This window comes from Cystoisospora suis, assembly GCF_002600585.1.
Source record: "Cystoisospora suis strain Wien I chromosome Unknown contig_290, whole genome shotgun sequence".
Classification (NCBI taxonomy): domain Eukaryota; phylum Apicomplexa; class Conoidasida; order Eucoccidiorida; family Sarcocystidae; genus Cystoisospora; species Cystoisospora suis.
The window spans coordinates 82,355-106,654 of NW_027153092.1; the positions used below are offsets into that span (position 1 = coordinate 82,355).

The following is a 24,300-nucleotide window of genomic DNA, read 5'->3' on the forward strand; positions in this document are numbered from 1 at the left end:
GAAACACGATGAGACGACGACGAGGATGATGATTCCAATGATGAGAACTCTCATGAAGACGGCTTGACAAAACACTCCAAGAGTCTTGAACTCTCAGGGGATGCGACTCCCACTAACGAAGGTAATTTCACAGTCCTGGGTTTACTAAGAGAGGGAACGCTCGTTTTTTCTCGCAGGATGAACGACGGATGGAGGATGGACACTTGATCAGCCGATTTATATGTGTACGTGTGTATATGTAGGATTGTGAAGAGTATCTCAGATGTAAGGAGGGAAGTAAGTCTTCATAGACGGTTGTATCGATGATGGGTATGTATACCTGGAAGTATGGGTGTGTGTGTATCTATCTGCATATACATGCATGCAAATAGAGGTGTTTTCCTGGGCAGGGCTTGGTTCTTGACAAGGAAGGGAAAGATATCCGTCCATTCCCGGGTGCCAGGATCAACTGGTCAGGACTTCATGTCTGCTTTCTCTGTCCTTTTATCCTCCTCAGGGAGTGAATGTGTCGTAGCTGTTCTTTCCAACGATAACGTAGAGTCTTGATGTCGATGGAGAGACCTGTCAAAGCTCTTCCGAGAGATTTCTTCCGTAAGAGAGACTGGGAATGTGTACAACAGAAGTTGCTTTTCCTTGTAAGGACAAATATATTGCATAGCAGATGAGGTAGAGCGTCATTGTGCATATACATCGGCTCTGCGGCAGGGGAACGAATCATGTTCGTTTTTTTTTTCTTTTACCCGTTGGAGGAGACGTGCGGTATCGTGGTATTTTTCTTGTTTGCAGGCGGGGACACAGAGAGCTGGGATGAGGAGAAGACGAGTGAGAAGAAGAAGGAAAAGAAGAAGAAAGATAAGAAGAAGGATCGGTCGTCTTCGGCAGCAGAGGAGAAGAAGCTGATGCACAAGGAGATTTTGATGTTCGACAGCCCTGAACTCGTTGATGTCATTGAACGTCTAAGGAATGTCATTACAAGAAGCGAGAAAGTCGACCTTCCTGCATTCTTTCAGGAAATGCGAATGCTTCAGGTTTCTCAGGATTTCGATTCAAAAGTATGTTTATGTTGGAATTGGATATATTCTTTAGAATACGTGTATATTCCAGATTTCCCACGAGTAGAGAATAGTTGCGACTTAGTGTCTCTTAGATAGTAAACTTTCGAGTGATAAGAGATCACGCTAGATGCGTGTGCGTGTGTTTCATCTCCAGTACATGGGATGTAACCCATATAGATGTCGACGTGTGGTGGCTGTCTACATGTACATTGCAGAAGTTCGTAGTACGAGAGTTCCTGCGGAAGACGAGAAAGAAGTTGTTCGACGCGAGAATGTCTGAGAATGCTCATCTGTCTGTAGTATATCCATCCCTACCCACTTATTTCTCTATCGTTATTCTCTTCCGTGATCTTGGATCGTTGCGTGGTTGTCTCTCTCTTCTTCATGTCTCCCCGTGTACGTGTGCAAGGTTAATGTTGTAGAGATCACCACAGAGAGAGAGGTGTCATCTTGAATCTTCTTGGGCTGACCGTAGACATCTAACGATATTCACCGGACTATTCGTCAGCAGGGAGTCACATACAGACGTGTCCGTGTGTTTGCGCGCTTTGTTTTCGCAGTGCCGAGTGTACGTGACAATGGCGGCGATCTTCAACGATGATATGACACCTGCGTCTTTAGAGGAGAGAATGGGATACATAACAAAAGTTCTTGATTCCTCTGTTTCAGCTGATGATGTCTTAGATGCTCTGGGATACTACTGCCACGAAAAAGGTCTTCTCTCCTCGTGTTTCCCTTATTTCTTGCAAAAGCTGTACAACGCCGAAGCTCTAGAAGCTGAAGATATCTTGAAGTATTACGCAGAAGATAAAGCAGATCCAGTATATACCCAGTGTCAGACACAAGCTCAACCATTTCTTAAATGGCTGAGAGAAGCAGCAGAAGCGTCTTCAAGTGATGAGGATGACAACTAGAAACGGAGTGTCAATAGACGAGCAAGACAGCAGAGCCTTCCCCGTGCATTGTTTCCTTGTCTCGGCTAAAGGAAAGTGATTCAAACGAACGGGTGTACACATGCGTCACATGTGCAGGTAGATATCTTTATATCGATGTTGGTATGTACCAATGAAGGGCCGTCAAATGTATTCCTTACGTGCGTTTATGTAGTGTTAATTCATCTGTATACCTGTCGGCACACGGTTCTATACGTGAATTAAACATGTTGAAGTATGTCACGCATTCCCTTCGTCGTACGCACATCTCTATTTGATTCGCTATGGAGAAGCTGTAGAGAGTGGGTGACAGAGAAGTTTGAAGAGAACTTTGGACAAGGGCGAATGTATAGGGAACAAAGCCAATGCGAGGTCTTCGTTTATTTCTTGTTCGTTCTTCTGAGAGTATTGCGGGAAGAAGAGTGGACTTACGCATTTGTGGATCCGGAGGTCTAAAGAAAAAGATGAGCGGCGGGTTCGTAGGTGGACCTAATAGAGGAAAGGAGAGACATCAGGAGAGAAAGTTCAAGAACCGCGGCTTCACTCGAACATCCAGAAGCAGATAAAAGTGTGGCGATCTTTTTAGGGATTGGGGTGTACATATAGACCTGGGGACTATGTCAGTGGGAAAGATCTCGGAGAAAGAAAAAGAAAGAATATCGACGAGTTGTGCTCACGGATCAGGACAGCTTCCGTGGTAGAGGTGATATCCGTTCTTGCTTTTCTCTTGTGTAGGGTGTCTTTCTTAATACATTCTGCTAGTGTTGATGCATTTTGGAGGTACTTGCGCTGTGAGAGATGACAGCAAGATACATCATCATTATCAGGGATGAGCTCTTTTTCTTTCTCTTTCTTATGTGTCATTCATTAGATGGGATGAATGTCTTTCAATTTCTTACGTCTCACTTCTCCGTTTTTTTTTTCTTGACGCTGACCGTGACATAGTCCATGCATCATTCCAGGCGCGTACTCTTTTCTCCGTATTGCCACTTCTAGGTAGATTGTCCGTCGTGATTTTGTAAGAAAGGCTAAAACGTTCTCGTTGACGTCTCCTTTCTTTGAAGCGTTGCTTAGTTGTACTCTACTTCCTTCAACTTTATCGTGGCAGTGTATCCCGTCTGTCACCGTCATGCATGTCTTGTGTTTCTTCTTCATACCCTTGTGTTGTTCGTAGTCGTCATCCCTTGTTTAGGATGAGAATGACTTTCACAAAATTACCCACCCTTGAGTGGACACACATGCATGAGCTTGATATCTCGCGTGATCATCCTCAACAACACCGGTTGAAAGGGAAAGGGAAGGGCTTCTGTTCAATCCTCTTAGAAGAAGATGAAGCTCATGCGTCTGAGCAGTTGTGTATTTTCATTCTGCCGGGGAAGGAGAGAAGGAGGACCTTGATTAAAGAATCTGTCGTCTTTCGGATGAAAGGATGTCTCCTCATCACATGATCCATTGAATCACCGTCTGACCGATAGTCTTCCTAGTAGTAGTGGTATTAGTCACGAACCGACTGTTTCAGGTGAACGAAAAGTGGTAGTGGTGCTGAGACTTGTGTGGTGGCTGTTTTTTGCATCAGGAGTATCTCGGTAGGTCGTAGATGTCTGTGGTTGCTTTTGGTCTTTGTTTTCCTTCTTTTTCTATCTTTCTTCACCACACAGCGGCAAACAGACCCCGAGGGAACTAAATCTTCAGCACCATCGCATACGACTTCCACATTCACTGCTCTGTTCTTTCTCTCTATGTATATAGATACGATAGATATATGTATGCATGTCTCTGTACGTGTTGTATATACGTGGAGCCTTCTCTCTCTTCCACTGTTGTTGCCCTGGCGTGCTTGTACGGAATAAGATGCCTTGGGGGAGGATGGGGTCTCTTCCCCTCCGGTTTTGGATGGTTTTCCGTGTTATTCTTCTTGTCATCGTCACCACAGTCGATCCTGTTTAGTAGTCGATGTTCTTTTTTTCTGAATATTCCGGTAGTGTGGTAGGAGTGATAATCAGATAAGCGAATACTAACCTGCGCAGAGAACGGTGGTGGATCAGCGGTGTCATACTCAGTTCATTTGTCTTCCATCCTGCGGTGATCATTTAGGTGTCGAAGAGAGAGACATACTTTTATCTGAGTGTATTTTGCATTTCGACCTGGCTGCTCGTTTATGTATACATGTTATATCTCGATCATTATCCTGTCGGCAGAATTGCAAACTTCAGTTCAGTTAGTAAGTAGGAGCTTTCTTAGGATTATACGAACAAAGCGGGAAACCCATCATTCGGTGGTCGTCTGGACTGTTCCCTAGGCAGCGAGAAGCGATGAACACGTGCGCGTATGCGTAGACAAATGTGTTATCGTGAGCAGGATCTTATTGCGGTAACTTCCTCACTCTGGTGGCAGGGCTTTGATAGAACCTGGAAAATGAGGACGACAGTGGAAGAAGCTCTATAGAAGAGACAAACGGCAAGAATTGCCGGTTTCAGCCTGTAGCAGTCAACGTGACCGTCATCACGCGTGTTCCACTTGCAGCAGCGCTAGGAGAGCATGGAGGTACGGTCCGGGGAAGGCTCTCAGCGTGTGAGGCTTCAACGGGTTTAGCGGCCGCCATGGAGCACGAAACATCATCTGCTCGACAGAGGCACGCAGTGTGAGAATCTAGAGAGAAATGATTCTCGAGGGACAGGCGGATTTCCTTTTTTGAGTTAACTGTAACGTCTTTAAGGAAAACACTTGCAGGACGTTTCTACAAAGTTGAACCGCAGGTAGCTCAGGAGTCTCGAACGCGAGCGAGGGGGGCTGCAAGCGTATGAGACATTTGGGTCCTGCGCCTGTCGCTTCTTGTTTCTTTTGGTAGCCTGTTCCTCAGTGAAGAGCGTGCCACAGGGAAGGCCATGGCAAGCGTTCGTCGCGCAGATGAAACGACGGAGAGGTTCAGCAGTTGCCACGATGCCGGTGCCAAATTTAGTCGATGTAGACTCTCAATCTGCACCCTCACCAGTTCACTGATACGAGAGCAGCACAGCTATTTTATTCGTAGCGAGAAATCTCCCTGGCTTCATTGGAGTCCGTCTGATTGGTTCCTGTCGTCAGGATCTGAGTCTCTTCATACCGACGGACAGGAAGTGTTTGTTGGGGGAACCGTGGTGCCTTCTATCAATAGCACTAGTGTTTCTAAGCTGTATACACACCGCAACAGGGAGTACCATCAATCTCCTACACGGGAGCCTTTTTTTTCAAGAGTAAACCACATAAGTCGAAGTTATCGAGACAAAAGTGATCGGAGAGTTCGCCAAGAACGCTTCGACCTGAAAGGGTTTGCAGAGGACACTCGGCGTCCAGCCACCTCTGGTCTTAAAACAAGATCGCTTAACATTTGCACTGAGCGGTACCTTACGTCAGCACCTTCCTTCTCCAGACCGCCGTTTTATAGTGAGGTGGCCGCCGACTGACGCGCCTCGTGATGTCCATTAATAATTCGATTATCAGACGAGCTGCTGCCGTGCCTTCTTCTTCCATTCAGCTTCTGTTCTCTTGGAGATGTTCGCACTCGTTTGTCTCCACCAGGTGTTTCTTCAGGAGATGACCTGCGATAGATGTAGGTTGTTCCCGAGTAGAGTTCGGTGAGAAGTAAAGAGTTTTGTTTGGAAGAAACGAGCTCCCAACATGCTCTTTTTGGAAATGCAATAGACTTTTTGTGTTTTCATCCTGACACGAAGAAAACATTCATACTGCACGCTCAGGTTTCTGATATGACAAAGGAAGTAGCTACATACCAGGCAAACGGAGCAATCATCAGGGAACGCTCAAGAAACCATTCATTCTTTCGCCCTCGTTTGTTCTGCACCGGCCTTTCGACCCCCTGCCTGGGTTGTCTTCCTCTCGGAGAGCGGGGCCCCGCTGAGAGCGATGAGGGCCTTCTCGCAAGATCTGGGGCATCGCGCACACGCATGCAGCCCCGAAGTTTGTATAGCTAGCTAGCTGGATGAGTGGGACAGGTGTTGTGCCCCTTGCCCGGCGTCCAAAGGAGCCTTCTCTTTTTCTTTTTCCCGTCGCATCAGATCTGTGCTTTCCTGTTCTCTGGGTTCTTATGACACAGTAGAGGGACGCGAATCTTATTTTTTATGGTCTCTGGTAAGAAACCTTTGAAAGACTGGCGCCTCAGGTGAGGGTCCAGCTTGGTTTCTCGGCTCTGTCCACAGAGAAAAAACTCTTCGAATTTGTAGGCTCGCAGGCTTTTTTGATGTGCTACTGCGTCTCTGGAGTTGAGAGGTACGAAGCTGCTTCTCATCTGTCCGAATGAAATTGCATCAAGGTCGTCATCGCAAGAAAGAAGTCATTCGAGCTCCCCCAACGCAGCATCGATGCTGATCTCACTTCGAAAGAGAATCGACTCTTCATGTTGAGCCTGCACCTCTTTTCTAGGACACCACGAATGTAGCATACGAAAGCTCATCGCATCTATAGGAAGTTTTCGGCGCTTTCTCTCTTCTCTCTGTAGTTTCGTTTTCACCAGTGAAAGGGCAAGATGTCTAAAGCGGTCACGATTCAGCTCTCCGCTCTTTCACTGTGGGCCAGAGAGGAGAGAAAGAAGAGCCATCGCAGTTTTCATTGACACTCTGTTCTTCTCCCAACTTCTCTTTTTTCCATTTGATGTCAGTGTCCAAGGATTTACCCTGGGCAAATTTAAGAGAGGTAAAGGCCTGCATACAGAGAAGGGAAAAAGGCAGTAAACGATAGTATTCCTTTTTCCTTCGCTGGTGGGGTGATGTACAACGCCGCTGATGAGCCCCGGTCCTCCTGTAAGTACAACTCATGACATGGTCCCCCTCTCTCTGGCGACCTCTCTACAGCCCTTATCGTATTTGACTAAAGGGATGAGGTTGCCCGTGTCTGTACAGGTGAGCTAGTTCTTCCTTCCGCGTTGTTTTTCTTGCATTTGACGGCTTTGAAGTCTTCCCATAGGAAAACCGTGTATTTGTTTCTCATTTGAATCACCCCCTTTGTAATTCCGTTCCACGACTCGGATCTGTCATCTTTTCCTTTCTCCGTCCTTGTTTCCCACCCCTCTGTTGTTGCATGCTTTCGCTTCTTCTAGAGAAGTCTACGACTTCTCGAGGAGAATTGACTAGGTAAACTGAGAAGAAGAGAAGAAAGGAAGAGTGCACTCTCTTCACCCTTGAGCTCGGCCTTTGTCTGCTTTGCATCATAACGCAAAACTTCTTTTTTTTCGTACTACGAGGCAGGTGTGCTGTGAAGTCAGCTGCTTGCTTTTGTCGGATTCCGTCGGAGCAGACGAAACCGAAAGACGAGCATTACCTGTACAAGAGCTTCTCCTGATGAGAAGAAGAGGGGGTGAACAAGGAAAGTGCGACGAGAATACGGACAGAGAAACCTCATGTCAAAGTTCTCATGCGTTAGGTATACCTGTGTCAGCTTGTCGTCTTTTCTCATGGAATCCCGGGTCTCCTTGCAAGACATTTTGCTAAGTAGCCTTCATGTATCTGTCTTTTTATCTCTTTGTCACTTTCATTCGTCCTTCCTTCGCTGATTCCTCTTCCTCACTCATACGCTGCCCTTAGTAGTGTCGCAGGGCTCTCGGCTTTGGCCTGTGTGGACAAGGGGAAGAAGGCAACCCTTGCGGAGGAAAGGAAGTCTGATTCTGGAGCAGGAATAAGGGAACGGAATCCATCTAGAAGAATGCCTCCAGGGTGTCCTGAAGAGGGAGATGATGATGAACTGTCAGAGCACGAACAGGAGAAGAAAAAGAAGGAGAAGAGGAACAAGAAGAATGGAGGCTTGTCTTTGTCTCCTTGTTCCTTTCTCGAGGCAAGAGACTTCGTGGAGGGGGGTCGCCTCAATGGTGTAAATCTTCATGCCACGATACCCGGCACAGAAGAGAAGAAAAGAAGAAGGAGAAGAAGAAAAGCGAGCAACCCTCGCCACGCGTCAGACGACCATGGTGAGGGAAAAGAATGCATGGGGAGTGCAGATTTGGAGGACAAGGAAGGAGGGGAAAGATTATCAAGTGTACGTACGCCCGCTTGGAGCAGTAGCAGTCTTGAGAAGAAGAAGAAGACAGGCACAGGAAAGAAGAAGGAGGTGGAAGGCAGGGGGATGAAGAAGAAGAAGAATGAGGCAGAAACAGGAAGCAGAGGGCGTGGGGTTGAGTGGGAGAAATCGAGGGATGGGACGAAGAAAAGCAAAGTGAGCGTCAGGGAGAGGGCTACGGGAAATTTTAGAAAGAGTCTTCATACAGCTCGAGAAGGGAGTACGATCATATCTCCATCCAGCCGTTCTTCTCCTTGTGGGGCGACTTCTTCTTCTCCCTCCTGTTCTCCTCGTTTTGTTTCTTTGTGTTCTTCTTCGTATTCTTCCCTTGGTTCTTCATCTCCTCCCTCTCGAAGTGGAGTATCTCTACAGCAGCGACAGGAACACAAGAAGAACCGTCTTCCATGCCATACCTCTTCTCTCGCGCAATCGCAGCCCTGCAGTCAAGCGCGAGAGGAGGACGGTGATGAAGATGAAGCTGCTCTGCTCTCATGGTCTGTTTCTTCTTCTTCCAGCTCCTCTTCTTCTCTAGGCGATCCGAATGGTAGTCTCAGGCCACTCTCCGCCAAGCCACTGGCTTCCTCCCTTAGGGGAAGACCTTGGAACCGCCCTGACAATAATCTCAATCATCACAGTACGAAGAAGAAGAAGATTTCTTTTTTACACATGAAGAGAAAGAAGAACACTTGCGGTGAGTGTGAGAGCGGGGAAAAGAGGGAACCACAGGAAGAGGGAGCTTTCGAAGAACACGCCATAGCAGAAGAAGATAAAGGAACAGAGACAGATACTCCGAGGAGATTTAGGGTGAGCGAGCGAGAAGACAAGCATGCAGAGACAAGAACGATAGGAGGAGAAAAAAGGAGAGAAGGAAGAAACGAGAAAGGCTGTCTAAAGGAGAATGAAGACGCGGATGGCGATGCCGTGGCGGTGTCTACGACAAGTCCCGGTAGTACCGATACTGGGAGTTTAGAGGAGAGCCAGTCGGATGATTACGCAGATAGAGGGCGTACAAAGAAAAGTACGGGAGGGAAGAAGAGAACGAAGCTGCCTGGTGATGCCCTCCCCGAGGATGGTAGTCTTTCCTCCCCTGTCCTTACTTCAAGTAGGTTGTACAGAGAGGGAAGAAGTGCGCGGAGAAGGACAAGATCTCTGCTGTGCTCGTCTTTATTCTGTCTTTCTTCTTTAGCAGAGGGGGAGGAGAAAGAAGGAGGAGACGAAGAAGAGACAGATAAAAAGAAGAAAGATGATGGAGAGGATGCGGATGATGGTGTTTGTCCTGATACGTTCTCAAGCGGAGAAGGAAAGCATTCTTCGTGGGAGGCGAATCTTGCTCCGAGTGTACAGAAAGGGGGAAGCGACCAGGAGGGAAGGGAAGGAACACCCTCTTCGTCTTCGTTGACGATCACAAACGAAGTCGTTTCTTCTCCTTCCTTCTCTTCTGTACTGTCTTCTCCGGTGTCACGAGAAAAGAATGACTTCCCGTCCGTTACAAGACGTCCTCTTGTTATCCCTTCTCTCTCTTCTTCAGAAAGCAGTAGTAGTAGTGACAGTGGTAGTAGTAGCAGTAGTACGAGCAACAGCAATGCCAAAAGTAGAAGCTCAAGATTCGCTACCGTGATGTTTTCTTGTTCTCCTTCTTCTTCTAGGCCCCATAAGACTAGTAGCGCTATGTCCGGAGGTGAAAGCCTTTCTATTGTCCAAAGGAATGAAAGAACCACGGAGGGACTCGAAGATGAGAGACAACCAGACACGTCATCGACCAGTTCTCCTTCTATGAGATACAGCAATTGTAGTAGTGATGGAAACGATGGAGGTCGATGTAGTCAGACGAGTAGGCGGGATGTTTTGACGACGGGGCACATATACGGTAAAGATTGGGGAGGACCAATGAACAAAGAAGAACAAGAACAGGGAGAAAAGAAGAAGAAAGAAGAGGAAAAGAAAGATGAAAAGAAGGAGACTCTCAAACAAGAAGAGGAAGAGAAGAAGAAAAGAGAAGAACAAGAGAACGAGATTGAAGAGGAAGAAGGTGAAGATGGTAAAAAGGCTGAGGGAGGGAAGAATAGTGATGTGAGAAAAGTCACCACATATAAGGGGAGAGATAGAAGAGGTTTAGCTTCGGCTTCGCCATCTCAAAGACAGGGAACCCAACGGATACCCTGGACGGAAAGGAGAATTCCTCCTCTGGACGAATCTCTGTACTTCACATTCAAACAGACCAGGGTAAGAAGAAAGGAATCAATTTTTCTTCAGTCACGAGTGAAAGAAACACACCAGGCAAAAGAAGGGAAGAGGAAAGGAGAAGAAACATGACACGAGAGGATAGGAGAGGGCGTATATATACACACAGACGCGGAGAGGGAGAGGACGTGTAGGTTTAAGAGCACAGGAAAAGAAACTTGGTCATAGTCTCCTCGGTACGGCTTCGGCATTCGTCATTCCTTCACATTCTTCCGGATTTGCCTCATTGATCCTTTCTGTCCCTAGATATAGATATGCGCTCGCGTAGGTGTGTGTGGACTCTTGTGTACGTACAATAGTTCTCTCCTGATATGTTGCGATAATCCTTTCGCAAATCCTTTCACTTTCCTGTAGTGAAACTTGAAGGTAGTTTTTAGAAAAGGAGGACACGTCAAGATTCTGAGGAGAAAACGAACTGGTCCGTACGTGTATATACACGCTCTTATATATGATACTTAAGAGACGCAGTACGTTTTCTACTATGGACATAGTGCTTCGTGTTGTCCTCGTCGAGACCACTGAAAACGAGACAAAGAAATCTGTAGGAGAGGACTGACCATCTGTTGTTTCTCTTTTGTGATGCGACCTGTTTCCTCTTCCCTTTATCGGAATCGTGAAATGGAGTGAAAAAATCTCCTCTTCTCATCACGTGCTCGATTCTTCGAACCACATAAGCGACTAGACTACCTCTTCTTCTCGCCTTTGCTCTTTTTGTCGGTTCATTGCTGTTTTTTCCTCAGGTGGATGGTCAGATGGTTCCCTTAGCGAATCGCCACCAGGTTTTGGAAGCCTTACATCTCCTTCATACTGTCTATGGATACGAAATCTGTAGAAAATTCTCTATCAGGTACGCACGCAAGAGAGAAAAAGCTCTTTCCTACGAGGAAAAGAAGCTCAGTCCGTCCTCTTGGCTCTTTTCCGCCGCACGTTTCTTGCCTTATATGTCTCTGCTTGCCGGGGGTGTGCGTGCACCGATACCTACGTGTGTATTCATTGTATATGACGAGCATATATTGGATCAGGCAAACTGGTGAGAGCGTGCGTATCTGTGTGTGTGTGTGTGGTTTTCCTACTGTGGGGACTCAGTTATGACTTGCATCTCTTCATTTTCTTATTTGAAAAAAAAAATCCGTCCTGATAGTGATCATTTCGATCTTGGAGACGCTTTTCTCGTCTTTCTCTGTGTACAGTCGATGACAGAATGGTTGTCGTTCAGCCATCGAAGACGTTTTTCATTCCTCTCTTTCGCTTCTTACTGTTTGCACTCAACTGGCTAGTTAACAGTGGATGCTCATTTCAGTACCCTCAGGCTTACGGTACGTATGGTAGCGTGGCTTAGTGGCGTGATGTGTGCCTGCATGAGTACATTCACATACACACAGGTACCTGTTCATTCTCAGCTATTCATATGTCCACATAAGCATATATATGTTTTCACCCTGTCATCAGTCTATCACGAATCGATCTATGTGTACATTTGTCTGTGCCTACTCGTCTATTTGTGGTTGCATTGACGAGACTCTGTTTCTGAATGGATGTGGGAGTTCGGGTGTAGGTACACCTTCTTAGCGGAGCATCACCCTCAAGAAAAGAAGGCAGGGATCACGATCAAAAAGCCTATGCAGCTGCAGTAAGTTCTTTTTTCTCTTATTGCTCTCTTTCTCTTCCTCTGAACATCTTTTTTTGAGGACCATTTCTTGCTCTTTCATTGGCGACACTTCCTTTCTCCAGCATCAACTCTCGCCGCTTTTCCGACGGGCTTCCAACATCTGGTTCTTTCTTTTGCGACTCGGCCATACTCGTAAAGATCAAGGAAGATTCTTCCTGTCTGAAATCCTAGGAATGTCAAGGTGCTCAGGCTCTAACTGTCGAGCCAGATCGATTCTCATGTTGAAAGATAGTTTTCCTTTTGCTCTTTCCTCTAGTACGCTGCGCGCACTGTGGAGGTATGTGCTTGAGATAGCCAGATAGTGAAGATTGAATCTCTTTCCTGACCCGCGCTTGGATGTGATACGTCTCCCAGTGTCCGGATATATCCCCACCAGTGTATTGCAATTTTTCTCGGGAAGAAAAAAGGGAATGTATGTATATATATGTGTATGTATTTAGTACCTACATACATACATACATACACTGCGAAAAACCTGTCCTAGTAAGAGGCACAGTGATATGTCATCTCCGTGTTTTGCTTTCCCGTCTTAGGCGAATAACGAAGCAAGTCGTCAACCACTCTACAACGACTATCTCGACAATCGAAGCTCGCTCCTTAGCCACCATTCGCATTCGATTAAGAAAGAAAGAAGACTTCAATGAGCTCATCTCTCGACCCACGCAGTTCGCTGTATTCTTTCACGAGCTAGCTCATCTGAGGTAAGCCAACTTTCCTTCTGTATTTCTTTGTTTCTCTCTCTGTATAGCTTTCTCCCCCTTCATTCTCTTCTTCTCCTCACAGGATGTAAATGTCGGAGTCGTAGTCGATTCGCTCGGATCGGAGGTGTATTGACGTGTGACGGCTCGTCAGCTGGCACCTGTATGCGTACGGCAGTCACATCTCTACATCTGCAGTGGGTGTCTCCTTCGTCTCCCGAGTTGATTGCTTCCTGTGTTGTGTTCTTTTTCCTTTCTAGACATATGAACCACGGGAAGGAGTTCGCCCGCTTCCTTCGGGATATCTTCAAATACGCTGCCTCTCTTGGTTTCTTCTCGAAGGTAATCAACACACATGGCGTATACACATACACTGCATGTGTCGCTCAGTGTCTTCGATACACTTCCCGCTTCATTCCAAAGCCGTGTAACTTCATAGCCTTGCAGTACGCACATTTGTACAGTACATCGACACAAGGGAAAGCGACGTCTTCTTACAGGGTAGATGCATTCACCAGGCACCTTTGATACGTGTGAGGGGAATGTGGGCTTTGCTGCTCTGGTGAAACGGTGTGGGTTTTTGTTCGTTGCATGTTCGTATATCAACTACGCTAAAGCTGTGGACGGCACACGCAACTCATATATACATGTATGTGGGGATCTAGACAACCTAAAGTTTCGCAGCCGCCTATATAGCTATCTCTTTGTACGTATACTGACCTTCTAACTATATACGCACGTGAATCTAGGAACACACAGGTTTCGCAGCCAAGTAAAACTGCATAAGAATTCAAGAAAGATCAGGAGCTGTATCTCTAGCACTATAAAAGTGCTCTCGTCCGCTACGAGCCTTCACGCCCCTTCCTTCCCGTCTCCTACCGTCGGTTTCTCTAAGTAATCACCATGCATTCATCTTACACCTATCATTTGGGAGAAACATCACATTCTGCCCTTTTATATCTGTACCTAGATGTCTACCGTTTTTAGACCCGACGTATACATATGTGTGTGGCTGTGTCTGTTGGTTATGTAATGACCACCAGGGTATGGTGAATGAGTTACCCTCACCATGGAAGTGGGAGAGAGTTGTCTTTGATGAAGCTGGAGATATCACGAACGAGGCTCTTGATGCTCTCTTTGAAAGTGATGAGAAAGCTATGCAAGCCGCCAGTCTTTCCTCTTGTTCTACTACGACAACTTCTACTACTACTACGACAGGCAATACGACAGACTCTAACCTCACCTTAGTCTCTGATTCCCCTTCTCTTCCTTCTTCTTATTTCCGCCCATCTTCTTGTGTCCCGGATATCCGGTGTTCTTCCTCTTCTTCGTCGTCTTGTACTCCACGTCCTTCAACAGCTCATGCGTCTCCTTCGTCTCCTCGTCTCTTAGGTGGTGTACATATACCAGGAGTTGTCAAGCCATTCTTATCAAAAGATTCTTGTTCTTCTCCCGCTCCCTTTATGGCATCAGGCAGCTCGCATCCATCCCCTCCGGGGCTCTCCTCTTGCGGGGCTCCCCCCACTGTCTCTGTTCCTCCTCCTCTTATTCCAGCAAAGTCTTCAGCGTCTGCTTCTTCTTCCTGTTCTTCTTCTCTGGTTAAGAAGGCCGGCGGAGGTGACGGGTCGTCGTGGGCAAGCAGTGAGATCGGCCGGAGAGATAAATCGCTACCGGCGGGAAGAAAAGGAGGAGGAGAAGGCAAAGGAAGTGAGGGAAGCCTCAACAGCCCTTCAAATGTATTGAAGAACTCCAACAACAACAACAACAATCGTCGCAACTGTTCTCCTTCCTCTTCCTCGAGCAAAACGGAGAGCAGCTCAAGAGCTTCGATGATGAGGTGTACAAGGAGAATCACCGAGTTGTCGCCGGAGAAGAACAAGGACCCAACGAATGATAGGGAGATCATAAGACCCACAGAGAAAAGAGATGGACAGAAAAACAGTCTCACGTCACCGCCGTCAACACGTAGAGATGCGGCGTCTTCTCCTTCTCGGGGGAATGTCTCATTTCTTGTTAGGGGGGGATGTGGTGGGCAGCCGCATGACAAACAAGCGAAAGGAAGTTGTCTTTCTCCTTCTACCCCGTCTTCTTCTTCTCCTTCTTGCTCTTCGTCTTCTACGAAATCTGCTAGTGATGACCCACGGACTAGGAGAGGCACGTCAGCAAGAGTCGCGAGCGAGAGAGCGGAAGAGGGCAGAGGAAGGAGTGTTAGTACAGCTAACTGTGGCAATATCGTACCTCGTGAAGAGAAGGATCTGACAGAAAAGAAAGAAGGGAAACGTTTGGCATCGGGGATAGAGAAGTATACGAAGAGGAATGAGAAGAGTGAAGGAGTCCCACCTTACTCAGCGAGACAAAGTAATGAAAGTATGTCACCTATTACACATCGTAGAAAAGGAGGTGGAGGGGGAGAAGAAAAAGTAGACAAGGGAGGAGCGAGGGGAGTAGTGATTGTGGGTGCGGTCTCTTCATTCTCCGGGGATTCTAGTGTGTCGTTCAAAACTGCGAAGGACAGTGAGGCAGCCGGGGAGCGAAAGAAGACGACAATGATGACGATGATGAAAGAAGAAGCCGATGGAACGGCTGAGGGAGAGAAGAAGACGAAAAAGAAGGAGAACACGAGTTTGGGACAGACAAAGAATGAGAAGGAACGGAAGCGGGAGAACAAGAAGGCATTGGAGAAAGGGTTGCTATCACCTTGTGAAGAGAAAAATAGTGAGATGACCGCGTACGATAAGAATTCTAGTAGTGCATCATTTTCTTCCTCCCTCTCGCTTTCTTCTTCGTCATCAGCATCTCGTTCTTCAACGTCTAACTCTCCTAGTGTTGTTTCCCTCCCTTCGTCTTCTTCTATGCCTTCTCGCCGTCCTCATCTTTCCTCTCGTTCTCCCCGACCGTCTTCTTCTCAGTACCCTTTGTTCTCTCCTCGTTCCTTCTCTGTTTCTGGGGTACCTACGCGGGAAAGAAGGGGTATCTCCTCATCTGCGTCCGGCAGGTTGAGGCCTTCAAGCTCTATGACAGCAACAGAGTTTTCTTCTTCGTCGCCAGATCCTCTTCCCTGCTTTTCCCCTCAATCTTTTCCTCCCCCACCCTGTACTCCAACTAAGAACCTGAGGTTAGCACCTTCGTTCTTCAGGAAATTCTCTTCTCATCGCCCTCCTATGGCATCACCACGACGTTCTCATTCTTCTTCTTCTAGGCCATCCTTTGCTCTTGCTTACATGTTTTCTTCCCGTCCAAAAAAAGACTTCTCTTCAGTCCGAGAAACCAACGGAGAAAGCCGCACAGCTGTAAGGGGAAATCGCTCTAAGCCTACGACGAGTATTCGTACTGCTACTAGTGCGCTAGGACGCTAGAGAGAGAGAAAGAGAGATAGAGAAAAAGACAGCGAGAGAAACAGAAGTGCAAGAGTAGCATGCCAAGCCGTTTCTTTCTCCAGCTTTTGCCCGAAATTCTCCTCGTAACGGCCTGCGTGGTAGCGGTATCCTAGCGTCGGCCCGTCCCTGGCTCGCGGACCTCCTGGGCACCGACCGTACTGATTCTCTCGCGGTGCGCCGTTATAGTAGACTTTCCTCTGGCTCGGCGAACTAGAGATTCTGTGATTTCCCGGGAGCTTCGCTAACAGGAGCTAAGCGAGATGGACGACCTAAAGTGTCTCGCTCTGTTTTTGGGTGTTCTTGGAAGTTTTGCTTTGTCTTGGCAATGGTCGGGGGAGGGACGAAGAAGACAGCGGGAGGTAAAGAGAAGGAAGAGGCAAGAGTCATCGCATCAAGATGAGACGTCGTGGGTAGACATCTGGAGAGCTTAAGAGAAACGAATGAAACAGTGGTGAAGTAGACTGCACAGGAGAATCAGTGTAGACAAGGAGAGGAAAAGAAGGGGGAAGAAAAAGAGACAGAAGGTGCGCAAACGGTGTGGGGATTCAGCGGGGGATGAAGAATGTATGAGAGAAGAAGAGACAGGTGAAGCAGGAGAAGACGAAGAGGAAAGAAGGCAGGAGCGGAAATGGAAGGTCACGAGGAATCCTCGATAGGGAGGGAGCAATGAAGACGAAGGGAGAAGGGGAGAGGTGACGGGACAGGAAGGCGGCTGGCTTCCAGTCATGATCTTCCGCATCAGAGAGCGGTTGTCATTTGTGAGGAGTCTTTTCCTAGTAGAAAGTAACGTTAGATAGCGGAGAGAGAGGAGGCGTTAGTGTATGTGATACACTTCCAGTCCCAAAAGATGAGACAGAGAAAAGGAGATGTAGAGACTTCTGCGTCTTCCTTCTCTCAGGTCGGCGATATCTGACGGTTTTCGATCTGTCTATCCCTCTCTTGATATATATGAATGAGTAGATCAGTGTTTGTAAATCATTTGTGGTACCGCGGCTATCTTCTTCCCCTTCTTCTTCTCTGCTGTTCTTATTATTCACCTCCCATCGTCACGAGTACCATTTGCACTATCCAAGCCGCACGAGGCTCGCCTCTGAATTCCGGAGGGGCCCCTTGAAGCGGCCAAACCCCTTCCGTTTTAGCAGCGCGTGGGGGGGTCCATTTGTTTCTCTTCTTCATACAGCCTGGAACCGATGTCCTGGTTTCCTGAGTATAGGAAATCACATCTGTAGATAGGGAATTGTACATGAATGCTTTGTTTCATTGTCGAATGCGATTACTTGCGTCATTTCAACGAAGGTCAAAGAGTGTGTATCTTCATCTAGATAGAGAATTTAGTAGCTAGCTATATTTAGGTAGATAATAGATAGGTAAATCAGTGTATAGATACAGGTCTCGTGTTTCTCCATCGGTGCGTACCTGTAGCTTTGATGATTTAGTCAAATGGCCATCCGACCGTTTCGAGAGGCGCAAGTTTTCTATGTCCTCCTGCCATATCTATTTCTTCCCCTTTGTAGTCTTAGTGCTTGCCAGCTCATCAGAGAGAATTGACGACCGGCAGCGGTTCAATCACAACAAAGAGAGGGGAGAAAGGATGGTTGGGGAGGAGGATAGAGAGGGAGAAGAACCGAGTGAGTGGGAGAATCGATTGTTCTCATCTCGGAGAATCGAGCGTTTTCTCAAGAAGTGGTAGAGTTCGTGCTAATCGTTGAGTTGCTTTCTCATAAGAAGTTATATGACGAGTCATCCATCCATCATGCTAGCGGAGGGACAAGTAACGAAGACAGGTGCATCGATGATCAATGTAGGCTTCATAAAAGTACATGGTGAAGAGATCGTCTTGGTGCGGTACAGGATTGTGAGAAACGCAGAAAAAAGAGAGAGAAGTGGTAGACAAGCAGGCGAGTATTCGTTACAACCCGCTTATGATCTGTGATGTAAGAGAGCGTAGGGAAAGAAAGAAAGAAATGAAAGGTGTTGTGAACCATGAAGGCAGGTACCTTTCTCAGGAGTTGTCGTAAGAGTAAAGCCATGTATAGACACCTTTACGCTTCGTTTTTTCTTTCACATACCCTTCATTTGTCTCCGGACAGAAGAAAGAGTATGTCAAATGAAACCTCCTTCTCTCTTCTGACAGTCGTGATGAGGTAGAACCAAAATACCTTTTCAATGAAGTGATGATATTGGTGTGTGCGATCGTGGTGAACGATGTACCCTTTGGTGTCAGCGCAGACTACTTCGCTCTTCCCCTCCCTCTCTACTTTCCTTTCTCTGTCTATTTGTGAAAATTCTGTCTTCTCTCCCCTTGTCAATCTCTCCTTTTCCTTTGTATCTAACACTCTCATGCAAAGCTAACGCGTATGAGAAACCTTTTTTTCTCTCGGTTCCCCCCTTCCCTGACTGACTGATAAACGACTGAGTACATCTGTTGTTGTTCCTCTCCACTCTCCGTCCTCTCCCCTCCCGCGGAGAGACGCAAGAGACTAACATATTATTAGCCGGTTATACTGGGTCTGAAAGTTGCTTCCCTTTTGCCGACAGATTAAGAAAGAAAACCCTAAAAGAAGTTCACAAACGGTGTCAGCATAAAAGCTCACTCCGAGAGACAACCACGGCGTACAACAATGTAAGACATCGCTAGCCATGGACGAACGGATGAGCGGAAAAAATTCGTAAGAAGCCACCACCATAAGACAGAAGTGGAAATCTTTGTATTGTTCTCCCTCTCTTTCTCGTCTTGTCTCCTTCACCCTGGTCTGTCCTTCTGCAAAAACTTACGCATCTGTGGTGTGCACACACACCATCTCTTGATGTCAGAGGCACGCTGAACCATACACAACAGAGTCCCCGTTCTCTACACTTTAAAGCCTTCCTAGTTGCTTTTCTCTCTCTTTCCTCCTCTATCCTATAACTTTCTTCCTTTGGCTTGTCCGTGTTCTCTTACTCCCCCTTGTCTATCTACTAGGGCCGGTGAATTCGTCGATCATACTAGGTGGCTAATAGCTCCTCGCCACAGGAGCTGAGGCTTACACAAATGAACGAGAGAACGATCTATGCAGTTTTGTCCTCGCTACACATCCACCATAACCCTCCCTCTCTTCCCTCAAAAACTAAACCCGCCCTCCTTCGCTTTCAAAGACAACTGACCGAAGGAAAAAGTAAAGAGGATACATGGGAAAACGGAACGATGTAAAGAGCAGAACACTTGTGAAGAAAGTGGAGACCAACAACAACTCTTCCTCTAGCTATGTCTCCTGGTCCAACAAACAATGTCCCTCCCCTACATTCTAGCCTTCCTCTCCCCCCTTTCTAAGCTGTGTTCACCCGCTTTAAATTGTCCTCGAATTGATCCCAGCCTCTATAAGTCTCCCCTCCAAGACGTTTGCAAAGAGAAACAGGAGCGTCTTCGGCAGAAGCACATACCAGTCCAAAAAACAACTTAGTAACCCTTCTTCCCGCTTCGCCATTCACTCCCTCCTTCGCTGCTTTTCTCTTGGAACAAAGAGAGATGGTTGTGAGCTACATATGTACTCGAATCCCTTCCTTCACCTAGAAAACCTCTCCCCTATACACCGCGAAGACAGCGACAGCGTTCGATGATGCCGAAAAACTCTGTATAGCACTCTCGGAAGAAACGTTTGAGGGGTCGGTCTAAAGAGAGAGAAATTTCCTGTCTGAACAGCACCACGATAGCAAGAGGACAGCGGAGACGCAGAGGGAAAAAAAGCACTCTTGACGACTGTAAAAAACCCTCTGCTAGCCTCCTGAAGGTTCGGAAATAACACGAAAGCGTCGAGGAAAAAATCCGCGCTTTGACAAGGAATCATGAGGGTGAAGAGACAGACAGTGGGTCAGGAGACGACACAGAGAGTAGAAGACAGAGAGGGAAAAGGGGTCGTACCAGTGCTGTGTATATACACCCCGAGTTGACTCTCAGAAAGACAGAAGTGCTAACAGAATTTCCTAGGAAGCTTAAGATGTCCCTACACTTGCATGTGTGAAGCTTTTGACAATCAGTCAACACGTGACAAGGAACCCTACGTATTTCCCACATTCGTTGTTCTTGTCTATAGCTGCATACGTCTGTGTGTGCGCACCTTTAACCGGATGTATGTCCGGCCACCTCTATTGTTATCCATAGGTACAACCTGTGTACGACCCGCGTAGAACAAACATCACAACGAGCCTAGTGAAAAAAACGTTAGGATCCGGATACCCTCTTTCCTTCAAGGAAAAAGTCAGACGAAAGATAGAAAGAAACTCAGCACGAAGCTGCGGTGGTGGCTGTATTTGTTGTGGAAACAAGAGAAGGTCTTTGAGTAGTGTGTCTTCTGAACTTCATGATATTTCCGCTTATATCCTCGGCGCGTGGTCTTCGTTCTTCGAAGAGCGGGTCACCGACAATCGAGACTTCGAAATCATCGATGCCCCGCACCCGTCCCCCTACGGAATCACCAAGACTCTCTTCTTCCCCTACACATGCTTGATAGAGAGGAAAGAACGAATATTGACTTCTGCTCCTACTTCCTCTCTTTTCCTCGCTTGAGAAGAATCTCCTGTATGGAGAAAACTTCCTTTCTCTCTCTGATAGATCTAAAAAAAAGGAAAGACTTCTCTCTCCTGGGTAATGTTCTTCTTCGCTGTGGATGTTCCCATCTCTGTCGACGTTTTCTTCTTCTTTGTCTTCTTGGGTTTTTTGCTTTTCCTGGGAGGCAGTCCTCTTCTTCGAAAGTGAAGAGCTTAAACCCAAGCTCGCACCGTCCCTTATTCTGTTGCCTTCTTCTTCGTCTGAGGAAGAGTTCACGGCGTATCTTGTTTGTTGATGAGTTAAGAGACCGATGCTCGGAGGCCCTGAAGCTGGCATGACGCGGCACACCCCTCCTGCGGGAGACGAAGATAAGAATTCATCGACTTCTTCATTCTCTATAACAAAAAGATCAGAGGAACTTCCTGAAGACGGCGGATGAAGACAAGGAGGTTTCGGAAGAGAGGTATAATCAGGGACGGAGGTACGAGTGTTCAATGCTCGGGGATGTGAGGCTACGGCTTCTGAAGTCTGACTGATAAGTTTCTTAAGACAACTTGAATGAGGGATTTGCGTAGAGACTTCCTCTGAGGGTGGAGACGGATGTGCGTAACTGTTCTGGGAAGCACAAAAGGAATTCTCCTGCAACGACAGACGCCGAGGACACGGATGAGGATGGAAATGACGTCGATTCACCATGTGAAGATTTGCTGAAGACTCGGAAAAAAAACTCTCGACGCATGACAGAACTCTACCTTGTGAAGAGGACGGCGACATCTGACAAGTACTCCTATCTTTCTCTTTTTCACTACATGACACAGAATGCAGGGAGGATGATACAGACGAACTACAACAAGATGGGGAGGCAACGTGTATGTGAGCGGTTTGAGGTGTACGAGAAGAACGAGAAGAAGCAGAAGAGAACGAAAGAAGATCGGTGCTCGTCGATTCGTGAGTAGAATGTCTAGGAAAAGATGTCACGGAGGTACTCCTGGAAGCGGCAGATCTCCGTTGTGAAACTGGATGATGATTTCTTCTGGTTTCACGTCGAGTTCTACTATCTCCAGAACTCTGTTCAGCAGGGCGGGGAGGCACAAGGAGACATCTCCAGAAGATATCTTCTTCATCTCCTTCTTGAAGAGGACTCAACTGGTGAGAAGTATGATGAGAAACCACCTGGGGGAAAGAAGCCAGACTGTATGATGCCGTGCTGCTCGCAAGATTCGTGTGAGAGTCGTAACCATAGGAATCGACAAGAAATTCTTCCTCTGCTTTGTTGAGACGACGGTGCAAGCCGCTATCTGTCACGGACGATTTCGCACTGAGTGTGGATGCCTCATCAGCTGGGGAGCAGAGATCCACCAAGTTCCAAGGACGAAAAGCCTGGCGGAGAACTGACCAAGAAGACTGAGAATCCAACCTTCCCTCCTCCTCCCTTGACGATGGCTCATCCGCAGAAACAGAGCAATTTACAAGGGTTTCAGTCGTATCTGAAAAAGAAGACGATCCCTGCGGATGGGCTGATGCCGAGTGTACAGACGCCGGAGAGGGCATACAAAGCCCTGGAGTGGGAAAAGACGGAGTCGAAGTCATTTGGGAAATAGTCTAGGAAGGCTTTTGACAAGGAAAGCAAGGAAGAAAAGACATGATGGAGGTGTTTGACGTAGCCCAACAACACGAACTCGATGAAAGGAAAACTCATCTGCAGACCCTACCATGCTCCAAGCCGTCCCAGCCAACGACAGGCCTTGTCACTTCGTGAAGAAGGAAGAGGACACCGAGCGACTTTGTAGTCTAGAGCAACTGTTATAACCTTTACTAGCTCTTACTATACCTCGTTCTACTCCTAGAGTTAGGAAGGCGACTTGCACACAAAAGAAGGATGGCAAACCTTAGTGACGCTGAGTACGCATGTAGGTGCGGAAACAATCTCCGTTCACAGGAGTGACCATTCTAGCAAAAAGGCGAAACATGCCACCGCCCTCGGATATCTAACACTCAACAACATTGAAAAAGGCAACTGAACGCGTCCCGCGAGCTTGGTTCGCGCCAAGGAAAAGAAGACAAGAGAGCCACAAGGAACCTGTAACAGAAAAGCACGTAAGGGGTGAGAATCTCGGAAACTTTCACCAGGCGACGCATCTCCTTTTCAGTGATTCCCTTGAGCCAAAAGTGGAGGGGGAAAAACAAAGAAGAGGAAAAAACTCTAAGGCTGTGATAGAAAACACATCGCCGGACGTCAAAAGAAAAGGGAACAACAGCAAAACTCCGAAGCCATTCCGGAGACCGCAGGTCGTCAAGCATCAACCACCTTTTCCTGGCTCGATTCCCACTTGCGAACGTCTCCTCCGTACAGCGGCTAGCTACGTGGTTTTCGACTTGCTTGTCTATTCTACTGCGTGGACGGCGACCCTAGTGCTGACGGCTATAGCCCCCCAGAAGAACCGGACATCAGACGACTTCGTAAAGTCACACACAACATGCTGCCGTCAAAGGCCCCAGGAGGGTCTGTGACCAGCGTTGCATGATGAGCAGGCGTGTTCAGAACAAGAAGTCAAGCTGTCCGGCAGTCACAGAGTTAGGTTGACGGTGCTTTGTCTTCAGAGAAGACACCTGGGAAGCGCAGCGCTTCAGCCAGGTGCACACTCAGTGCAACGATAGATACACGGAACACTCAACGGATGCACACTCTATGAGTAGAGCACTGCCACTCGGGGAGGGATGAAGCAGTTGTCACTGCGGTGGAGAGGATCGGTAGCCAGTCAAGTATAACACTACAGGCGTCTCCTTGACGTGCACCCGGAGTAAATAGGGAAGACCCTATTCCGGGGTTCAAGCAGCATGCTCGCTTATAGTTCACGTGCCAAATGATCTAGGGTGAACCTGTGTCTCGCAGGCCGAGGTGGCCGACAAAGGAGTGTTGGCGGGCAGCCGCAGAATCTTTATGGCTGCCTTTCTCGGATACTGAGAAGTGTCCGGACTCCGGCGATCTGCCGAGTCTGGGGACGCCGGCCGCTGTAGGCCGTGCTACGGCCGCGGACGTCCTGGGCCTTGGACCAGGGAGTGTCCGTGCAATCTTTCGGACAACCCTGGCTGCGGTGAGGGTCTTGCTGACACCGGCGGTGTGGGAAGACTCAGGCGGAGAAAGAGAGAAAAAATTCCCTCTGCATCGTACGGTGAGTGCTAAGTCTCTCGCTGTGCACGCCGGAGCCCAAACGACAGGATGAGTTGAGCGGCCCTAAATTCGGCGGAAGCCACTGGCTGTTGGGAGCGAAGGTGGTGATTCAGCCGGACTATACTTCTAGTGCGATTGCTACGGCTACTCGTCGCGCAGGCAAACCTTGGAAAGTTGCCTACACTCGCACAGGTGGTAAGTCAACCAAACCCACATAGGGGGGTATTTACATGAAAGAGTACGGCTAGCGTACTGAGGCATAGGCGTTTTCAAGAATTTGAGCTGTTCACCTCCACCCGCTGCATGCTACTCTCAGAGGAATCGCCACTCCTGCTGACAGTAGACACGGGCAGTTTGTGGCCCCGCTGAGTCGATGGAGTATTGAGATGTGACGTGCCCAATAACGCCTTTCATATTTTTCGGAGCTTCTGTCAAGAACGGGAGACTTATTTACTGAGGAGCAGTGCTGAGTTTGAAGCGGTAGCACTTTTCGAGCACTAACAGAAGGAATTAAGTGGCGGCGTTTATTTGTGGCGGGCACGCGAAGGCTCCGGGGTCTTACTTGGTAGCTAGAAAAAGTCCTGCGAAG

The 24,300-nt window shown here is 47.7% G+C and overlaps 3 protein-coding genes across 3 annotated transcripts in view; 2 read left to right on the top strand and 1 right to left on the bottom strand.

Annotated features, from left to right (window-relative positions):
* The window catches only part of CSUI_000747 (uncharacterized protein), a 9,536-nt gene extending 3,525 nt beyond the window's left edge, over window positions 1-6,011 (top strand). Inside the window, exons 3-5 of the mRNA XM_068060978.1 lie at window positions 1-121; window positions 787-1,052; window positions 1,616-6,011. The exon at window positions 1-121 is cut by the window's left edge and continues 213 nt beyond it. Of these exons, the coding sequence (XP_067927051.1) occupies window positions 4,873-5,430 (558 nt within the window). The 5' untranslated portion in view covers window positions 1-121; window positions 787-1,052; window positions 1,616-4,872 and the 3' untranslated portion in view covers window positions 5,431-6,011. The remainder of the gene's footprint in view (window positions 122-786; window positions 1,053-1,615) is intronic.
* A 64-nt stretch (window positions 6,012-6,075) lies between these two features.
* On the top strand, window positions 6,076-18,590 carry CSUI_000748 (wlm domain protein). Its single transcript, XM_068060979.1, has 6 exons — window positions 6,076-10,252; window positions 11,011-11,117; window positions 11,826-11,900; window positions 12,473-12,640; window positions 12,898-12,979; window positions 13,681-18,590. Exons 1-6 carry the CDS (start codon window positions 7,679-7,681, stop codon window positions 15,991-15,993), a joined length of 5,319 nt encoding a protein of 1,772 aa, XP_067927052.1. The 5' UTR covers window positions 6,076-7,678; the 3' UTR covers window positions 15,994-18,590.
* On the bottom strand, window positions 18,398-22,922 carry CSUI_000749 (uncharacterized protein). Its single transcript, XM_068060980.1, has one exon. It carries the CDS (start codon window positions 22,127-22,129, stop codon window positions 20,273-20,275), a length of 1,857 nt encoding a protein of 618 aa, XP_067927053.1. The 5' UTR covers window positions 22,130-22,922; the 3' UTR covers window positions 18,398-20,272.
* Between the last annotated feature and the right edge of the window lie 1,378 nt (window positions 22,923-24,300).

Excerpts from the sequence above, each read along its gene's own strand:
- CSUI_000748 (XM_068060979.1), top strand. The coding sequence starts at position 7,679 with ATGCCTCCAGGGTGTCCTGAAGAGGGAGATGATGATGAACTGTCAGAG. Across the intron at positions 10,253-11,010 it reads TCACATTCAAACAGACCAGG|GTGGATGGTCAGATGGTTCC; the intron begins GTAAGAAGAAAG and ends TTTTTTCCTCAG. Across the intron at positions 11,901-12,472 it reads AAAAAGCCTATGCAGCTGCA|GCGAATAACGAAGCAAGTCG; the intron begins GTAAGTTCTTTT and ends TTCCCGTCTTAG.
- CSUI_000749 (XM_068060980.1), bottom strand. The coding sequence starts at position 22,129 with ATGACTTCGACTCCGTCTTTTCCCACTCCAGGGCTTTGTATGCCCTCT.